The sequence below is a fragment of the Vulpes vulpes genome, chromosome 2 (genome assembly GCF_048418805.1).
Source record: "Vulpes vulpes isolate BD-2025 chromosome 2, VulVul3, whole genome shotgun sequence".
In the NCBI taxonomy this organism is placed as follows: domain Eukaryota; kingdom Metazoa; phylum Chordata; class Mammalia; order Carnivora; family Canidae; genus Vulpes; species Vulpes vulpes.
In genome coordinates, this window is record NC_132781.1 from 119,891,862 (window position 1) to 119,900,418 (window position 8,557).

At 52.4% G+C, this 8,557-nt stretch overlaps 2 protein-coding genes across 3 annotated transcripts; one reads left to right on the top strand and one right to left on the bottom strand.

Annotated features, from left to right (window-relative positions):
• The first annotated feature begins 181 nt into the window (after positions 1-181).
• WDR55 (WD repeat domain 55) lies at positions 182-5,677 on the top strand. Its single transcript, XM_026017676.2, has 7 exons — positions 182-487; positions 3,895-3,995; positions 4,071-4,158; positions 4,249-4,428; positions 4,525-4,624; positions 4,710-4,879; positions 4,964-5,677. Exons 1-7 carry the CDS (start codon positions 291-293, stop codon positions 5,283-5,285), a joined length of 1,158 nt encoding a protein of 385 aa, XP_025873461.1. The 5' UTR covers positions 182-290; the 3' UTR covers positions 5,286-5,677.
• Positions 5,514-8,557, bottom strand: DND1 (DND microRNA-mediated repression inhibitor 1). Of its 2 annotated transcripts, XM_026017668.2 has the most exons (4): positions 8,157-8,280; positions 7,907-8,024; positions 7,062-7,523; positions 5,514-6,455 (listed from the first exon to the last, which is right to left on the bottom strand). In XM_026017668.2, exons 1-4 carry the CDS (start codon positions 8,178-8,180, stop codon positions 5,998-6,000), a joined length of 1,062 nt encoding a protein of 353 aa, XP_025873453.1. In that variant the 5' UTR covers positions 8,181-8,280; the 3' UTR covers positions 5,514-5,997. The 2 variants fall into 2 exon arrangements, with proteins under 2 accessions (XP_025873453.1, XP_025873449.1); XM_026017664.2 differs by having other exon boundaries at positions 7,907-8,557.

Here is an 8,557-nt window from a genome sequence, read left to right on the forward strand (position 1 = left end):
CTGTCAGCATCAATCAAGATGAGGGAAAAGGACTTAAACAGTTCCCAAATTTAAGTGATGCGACCAAGGACAGCACTGATAGTCGCGACGTCTACTTGGTCCAGGAAAGGGCGGGTCCGGGCATCCGCTCCACCCACACCCACTCGCCAGCCGGCTCCGCCCTTTCCCGGCCCAGCGCCACTTCCGGCTCCGCCCCCAGGCGGAAGTGGCGTTTCGGGCTCTCCCCCAGGCCCGTGGGAGGTTTTTGGGCCCACAGCTCAGGTGCGGAGCAGCGTGGACTCCTCCGGCTTATGGACCACGGTCGTGCGTGTGAGGAGAGGCCAGCCGAGGATGGGAGCGACGAGGAGGACCCCGACTCCACGGAAGCCACGGTCCGCATCCGAGAAACTCCGGAAGACATCGTGCTGGAAGCACCGGCCAGCGGGCTGGCGTTCCATCCGGCCCGCGACCTCCTGGCGGCGGGGGACGTGGACGGGGACGTGTTCGTGTAAGTGTGGGGCAGGGCTCGGGACTGCGGGATCTGGGAGCTCCGTAGGAATGGAGGCGGAATGAGGAGAGAAAGGTGCAGGGAGACAAATCTTTCAAGACTCTTCTGGTCCAATTCGTTCAGTAACGTTTGGTTTTAAACCAGTTACCACACAATCTCTTGCAACAACTGAAAGGAAGACAAAATGGCTGGAGTGTCCTGACAAAGCCCAGAGACAGTACCATGACAAGAAGCGTTCAGGACAGTTATTTTTCACCGGACTGTATAAAGCCTGAAACGGGTGGAACACGCCGCACCTCCTCCGCCAGCTTTGCTTCTTGCCTGCTTTAATCTTTCAAAAACACAAATCCAACCACCTCTTTCTTGATTAAATTTTTTTTAAAGATTGTATTTATTCATGAGAGACAAAGAAAGAGAGGCAGAGACATAGGCCGCGAGAGAAACAGGTTCCTTTCCTCACCGGGAGCGTAATGTGGGACTCCATCCGAGAATCCCGGGATCAGGACCTGAGCCAAAGGCAGGAGCTCAACCACCGAGCCACCCACGTGCCCTCTTTCCTGATTAAAACCCTTCAATAGTTTACTTTTGTTTTAAGGGTCTTGGACGTCCAGTCCTCGCTCATTTTCCCCTTTAATTTCTGTGCTCATTCATTCTTACCTTTCATGTGGACCTTAAATCCACAGCTCTTTCGCAGGTTATTCTTTCTCTTGGAAAACCTTTTTCTCCTCACTTGTACCCACTGTCCCTCAGATCTCAATATCTATCTCTACACTCCTCCATTCCCGACTAAATGAGATTACCCTTTAGACTTGGCTACTCTGGCACCAGGTAATTTTCCCTCCTAAATTTCATAATGGTTTGTAATCCTACATCCATTTGTGTAATTATCTGAATGCCTGTCCTCTCAATTAAAACATTTTTCAAATTTTTTTGACTTCACCCCACACCAGAAATACTTTATGTATCATGTGTGATGCACCCTGATGTTTTCTGGCTTTTTACATTCTTAACTGCAGGCACAAAGACCTAAAATGCTAGTTGCAGCCTGCTAATAGGTCATGACTGGAGTTTGAAAAACACTTTTCTGTAATCTTTAGTCTGTTTTATTCTCCATTATGTCTGCTTCTAGACCAGGCTAAGTGCTCAATACATATTTGACTTTGAACAAGAGAAGTAGGCTGGAAGCAGTGAAAAGTCATTGAAGGTTTTAACTAGAAGAGTTGTGCTGTCATATTTACCTAATGACATTAAACCTCAACCTCTTCAGTCTCCTTGGGCAATTTAACGTCCGTATTTTCGTCTTCAAAAACGGGAATAATAATACAGGCATACCTCTGAGATATTGCAGGTTTTGCCCAGACTATTGCAATAAAATCACATGAATCTTTTGGTTTCCCCATGCATGTAAGTATACACTATACTGCAGTCTATTAAACATGCACTAGCATTATGTCTAAAAAACAATATACATACCTTAATTGAAAAATACCTTATTGCTAGAAAATGCTAACCATCACGAGTGAGTCAATTACTAATGACAGATTATCCTAATAAAAAAGTTTGAGGGGGGATTCCTGGGTGGCGCAGCGGTTTGGCGCTTGCCTTTGGCCCAGGGCGCGATCCTGGAGCCCCGGGATCGAATCCCACATCGGGCTCCCGGTGCATGGAGCCTGCTTCTCCCTCTGCCTGTATCTCTGCCTCTCTCTCTTTCTCTCTGTATGACTATCATAAATAAAAAAAATAAAATAAAAAAAAAAAAAAAAAAAAAAAAAGTTTGAGGGGATCCCTGGGTGGCTCAGTGGTTTAGCGCCTGCCTTTGGCCCAGGGCGCCATCCTGGAGTCCCGGGATCGAGTCCCACATCGGGCTCCCGGCATGGAGCCTGCTTCTCCCTCCTCCTGTGTCTCTGTCTCTCTCTGTCTATCATAAATAAATAAATAAATCTTAAAAAGTTTGAAATATTGTAAGAATTACCAAAATGTGACAGACACACAAAGCAAGCAGATGCTGTTGGAAAAATGGCACCAATAGACTTTCTCTAGACAGGGTTACTACAGACCTTGAGATTGTTAAAAAAAAAAAAAAAAAAATGCAGTGCTTGTGAGGCACAATAAAAGGAGGTCTGCCTATATCCACCTTGTAGAGTGGTCAAGTGTATACTATGGCAAAAAAAAAAAAAAAGTGTATACTATAGCACCTGAAGTCAACAAATGTAGGTTTCTCTCTACTATTTATACTTCATGCCAGACACTTAGGAGTCACTCTGGACCTCGACTTTTACACACATCACTATTACTGCAGTTTGTCTCCTCCTCTCTCCCCAGCCATGCCTATTTGGTGGGTTTCTGACCTCTCCCGTGACCATTCTTAAGAGGTTCCTTTTCCCATAGGATTAAATTCATTTTTGCTTGGCCAATCAGGTCTCAAGTCCAGTTCAACCCATCTTTCCAGATTCAGCCATTTCACTCTCCTGCAGCTTGAACCCTCATTCCTTGTGTCTGCCCTAGAAGGGACATTGATATCTGCCTCCAGTATCTGCCAGGTGAACTACTTACTCTTCATGACCCAACTCACATCTTTACCTTAGCTTTCCAGGACTCTTTTCTCATGCTAGGCACTGGGACAGAGCAAACAAACAGACCCAGTTCTGCTCACCTGGTACTCCTCAGCAACTAAGCCCTTTTCATCTGGCCCCTTTGAAGATCTGCTCTGAGGCAGGCACTGGGGATACACTCTGGACAGGTAGTTGCCTCAAAACTGAACTTCCAGGCTGGTGCTTTTCTGTTCAACTCCATTTTGATTCTACCTCCTTTTCAGCATGTGGACACAGTGTGCTGTAATTCGTTTTAACCTTTCTTTAGCTCCTAGAGACCTGGAGTACAACAGCCACATCTTGTTAATTTTTATATTTCCAATTTCTGGGGCTTTTTTGTTTAACATTTTTGATTCAGTATTTGAGAGCCAGAGAGCACAAGCTAGGGGAGTAGCAAAGGGAGAGGGAGCAGACTGCCCCCTCCCCCCTCCAACCAGAGAGCCCAATGAGGGGCTGGCTCCATTCCAGGAGCCTGGAATCAATCACCTGAGCTAAAGGCAGATGCTTAACCAACTGAGCCACCTAGGGGCCCCTGTTCTTCTGTTTTTATCAAGTATCTCATGCCCTCCATAGTGGTCCAGATCTAGTATTTTCCCAGGCTGGGTGATGTGGGGTCAGTTCACAAAGAAGTCCTAAGCAAATGTACTTTGAATTAAAGACGGAACATTTGAAAATGGAAAATTGGGATGGCAAGTTCCTTAGGTTTGGTGGTGTACAAGCAGCAATTCTTAGTTAGGTGGATGGTTGCCTAGTTGGTCTTTATATTCCATGCTGGCAGGGTCTGGAGCCACTCACTCTCCTCCTTCTCCCCCCTAGCTTTTCCTACTCTTGCCAAGAGGGAGAAACGAAGGAGCTCTGGTCCTCAGGTCACCACCTCAAATCGTGCCGAGCCGTAGTCTTTTCTGAAGATGGACAGAGTGAGTATTAGGGAAGGCAGCCTGGTGACAAGGGAGCAGTGAGCAGCACCATGACCTGAGCACCTCTCCCGCCAGAACTTGTTACTGTCTCCAAGGACAAAGCCATCCATGTACTAGATGTGGAGCAGGGCCGACTGGAAAGACGCATTTCCAAGGCTCACGGGTAAGGGGAGCTTACTGTGTGTTGAGGTCAAGGGTAGGGTGGTAGGTTCCTCCTGGGACAAAGATGCTTTAAGAAGCTCTGTGTCTCTAGTGCCCCCATCAACAGTCTGCTGCTGGTAGATGAGAATGTCCTGGTCACTGGGGATGACACAGGTGGTGTCCGGCTCTGGGACCAGCGGAAGGAGGGCCCCTTAATGGATATGCGGCAGCATGAGGAATATATTGCTGACATGGCTCTGGACCCATCCAAGAAGCTGCTGCTTACAGCCAGGTACAACCTCAAAGCTGCATCCCTTTCCCTTCCCTGTTAAAGCTCTCTCCTTCAACAGGAGCTTTAGTCAAGCCTGCTGCTCTGCTCTCTCTACAGTGGGGATGGCTGCCTTGGTGTCTTCAACATCAGGCGACGCCGGTTTGAACTGCTCTCAGAGCCTCAGTCTGGAGACCTGACCTCTGTCACTCTCATGAAAGTACAAGCTGGTTATGGGGTTTTGGGGATATGCTAGGGATCCGTTTTGATGGGGCTCCACAAATAGTTTCCTTCTCTTCCTACAGTATGGGAAGAAGGTGGCCTGTGGCTCCAGTGAAGGTACCATCTACCTCTTCAACTGGAATGGCTTTGGGGCCACAAGTGATCGGTTTGCCCTAAGAGCTGAGTCTATTGACTGCATGGTTCCAGTTACGGAGAGCCTGCTGTGTACTGGTTCCACTGATGGAGTCATCAGGTGAGAGAAGCCAGGACCACCCTCAGATCACACCAGGGACAGACCCAACCAGCCAAGACCAAACACTGTTTTCTCTCTGCCCAGGGCTGTCAATATCTTGCCAAACCGAGTGGTGGGCAGTGTGGGCCAGCATGCTGGGGAGCCTGTGGAGAAGCTGGCCCTCTCCCACTGCACCCACTTCCTGGCCAGCAGTGGCCATGACCAGCGCCTCAAGTTCTGGAACATGTCCCAGCTGCGGGCTGTGGTAGTAGATGACTACCGCCGGCGCAAGAAGAAGGGAGGGCCACTGCGAGCCCTAAGCAGCAAGGCTTGGAGCACTGAGGACTTCTTTGCAGGACTGAGGGAAGAGGGAGAAGAATCCACAGCTAAGAAGGAAGAGGAGGAGAGTGAGGATGACAGTGATTGAGGAAAGAAGCTGACTCTCAAAATAGGACCTCACTGGGCAAGTCTTACATCCTGGGCTGGATACCTAGAGAAGGCTCTGAATTTAAAATACTCTACAGTGCACAAAGATGCATAGCCAGAGGCTCAAGACTGAGGGCAGTGATGTGAGGAAGTACTTGCCCTGTGGCAGCTACTCCTTCTACCAGTGTAAGAAGCCCACAGCTGGGGCAAGATAGCACGGACACAGGCGTACACCAACCAGGGGTTTAATATAAATACAAACAGCAGAGAAAAACCCCAAAATCACACATACACTGTAACCAGACTGTTAAGTAGTGAGGACAAAAGGCAGAATTCTGACCCTCTGGCTCAGCCAGCCTCCAAATAAAATTAAAGATTGACAAATCAGGAAAACGAGATTGATGCTAAGCTACGGGAGGAGAGAAAGGGGTGTTTGCATGTGTATCACACAGAGAATGGCTACAAAATACCACAGGGTCAATGTCAGACCCTGGGCTGGGAGGGGGAGAGCAAAGTCCCTCCCCACAACTTGGCCAAACCTGAGCTTTCCTAGGTGCCCTGGGGCCTTGCCCCAGCTGGGAGGCTGTGTCAGAGGTAGGGCAGGACCTGTGGTCTCCCTCCTTGAGATCAGATGGTGGCTGCCCAGGCCTGCTGGGTTGGGGACTGACACAGGCTCTGCCCATGCGTTCAGGCTGCCTGTGAAGAAGACAGGGTCACTGCTTAACCACCATACCTGCCTCAGCCCCAGCAGACCGGAAGAGGCTGGCTCCAGACTCCCTCAGTGCCTCTAGCAACCTTGCAGACACAGCATCCTTAGCCACTTCATGCCCTTCCTGCCCTTCTGGAGCTAGCACAACCCAGATGAGGCCACTGAAGGGCACCGGGTGTCCTGGGATCACCACCTGATACCAGAAGCGGTGCCAGCCTGCAGGGCCTGTGCCCAAACACTTGGTTAGGAACACCGGGCTACCCAGCTTCATTTGTTGGCACAACAGCTGCAGGGCAGCCCGGGCCCCTTGGGACTCCAGCTTGTCCCTGGAGGGGGCCAGTCGACTGCCCTCTGGCTGTAGGCCCTGCAGGGAGGGGCCCATGAACTGCTGGCGGAGTCGCTGTTTCAGGTCTGGCTTGAGCCATTCGACCGACACCTGCTCTCCACAGAGGCGTGACTGCCCTGCAGGAGAAAGACAAGAGGAGATCTAAGCCCTGGATCCAACCCTTTAGAACCTACATTGCTTGTTTAACTTCTAGCCTTCCCATTTCCTGGTGGTCTGACCTGGAGTTCAACTTCTCCAGGCTTCCTGTGTTTCTTTGAAAAGAAACTGCTGCCTGCTAAGTTTCTTTGTTGGGAGTACTGGCTGATGGAGGCTTTGTCTACCTCATGAACATCACAATAGCTAACCTTTACTGTGACTACCTTTACTGTGAATACTAGCCAAGAATCAGGGAATGTGTTAAGTGCCACCTAATTCTCACAACAGCCTTAGGGAGGCAGTTTATAGTAAATAAAAGGTAGACTCAGTAAGACTGCCTAGGGCAAATCAATTTCTCTCAAAACCTCTCTTCATAACTAAAGAGGGAGATCATCCTGTGTAACATTGGAATGTTGGAGAGTAAGTTGCGAGATAATGCATGTGTGGTACTGGGTAGCACCAACGGAAATTAAAAATGTATGACGTCTAAAACTCAGGCGTTCTTAACCCTAAGATCCTGCTTTACCTTCTATGCTGACAGGTAAAGTATGGCATCGTAAAGTTTGGCCGCAGCCCCGCCCCCTTACCTTCCACCAGGGCTTTTTTGGCCATGGCGGCGGCGCGGTGCGAGCTGAACTTGAGCAGCGCAATTTGCGCGGGCGCCGGCCCAGGGCTGGGCATCAGCAGCGCCTCCTGCAGGCCGGGGCCCAGGGGCTGCAGCGCGAGCAGCAGCGCGCGGCGGCTCAGGCCCGGAGGCAGCCCGTCCACGCTCAGCTCGCACTTCTCCGTGCTGCGGCACACGAGCAGCGGGCAGGACGGCCGCAGCGGGTGGTTGTGCAGCGTAGCGATGGCCGCCTGGGCGCCGCGCCGCGAACTGTAGCGGGCGTAGGCGAAGCCGCGGTTCAGGCCGCTGAAGGTCATCATCAGGCGGAACTCGTAGAGGCGGCCCACGCGCTGGAACAGCGGGATCAGCTGGTGCTCGTACACGTCCTGCGGCAGCCGCCCGATAAACACCTCCGACCCGGCCGGCGGCGGGCTGCCCACCCAGCCTGGGGGAAGGGGCGGAAAGGGGCACCGTCACCCTCCCGGACCGGGTTCGGGCCCGGGAACCCAGCGCGAGAGGGCCTATGAGCAAACGTCTATGAAATGGGTGCAGCAGTCGCACCCCGAGTCGCCAGCATAACTGGGTGCCTGAGCCCACTACAGCGCTGGCAGAGTGGGTGCACCGTGAGGCTGGCTCCCACCCTCGAGGGGGCAGGTGGGCGGAGAGCCACAGACAAGTTTCCTCAGCTGCTTGACCCGACGGGGGGCGACGGATAGGTAAGGGATTTTCGACTGCAGAGCGCTGGGGCAGGCCCCTCCCCCAGGCGGTGCCGGTCGGGGCCGTCGAGGCTGGTGGAGCCCGACGGGCGTAGAGCTGGGACTACCGTACCTGGGGGTGGCCCGCCATACTTCCTCTGCCCGTTCACCTGCACCAGGCGGATGCCCGTCTCCCTGACCCACGCCTCCAACGCCGCCTTGTTCTCAGGATTCACCCTCTCACACCATAGCTGAAGGGGAAACGGCAGGCTGGAATGGCGGATCTCCACGCCCGTCCCCACCGCGACTGGGCAACTGCAGCCCAAGGGGCCACTACCCCCTGGGCAGCTAGCGCTTGTTGAGCCCCCTTGCCAGCCACTTACCTCACACTCCCGCTTGGACTGCATGACTCTCACGGCTGCCCGTCGGCACCCCCTTTATAACCTCCTCCCCAAAGGCCTCTGGAAGCTTCCCTACCCCTCCTCCCCCCAAGCTCTCATTGGCTCTGAGCACGACCCCGCCCTCCAAGGGGGTGGGGGTACCCACTGCACGTGCGCCTCGGGAACCTGACTTTCAGGTGAAAGCTAGAAACCTAAACCGGTGAGTGTGCGACCAGCCCCAACTCCTAGGGCTTGGATGTGCGCTGGAGGCAAGAGCCTCAAGGGCACCCTTCACCCTGGGGAAGAGCCCGTGGAGCCTCCCTCCCCATTCCCCCGTTTTCGCCGCTCAAGTAGTTGGAATAGGAGGCCAGGCTCCCACAGAGAAGGCAGGGCTAGGCCATAGT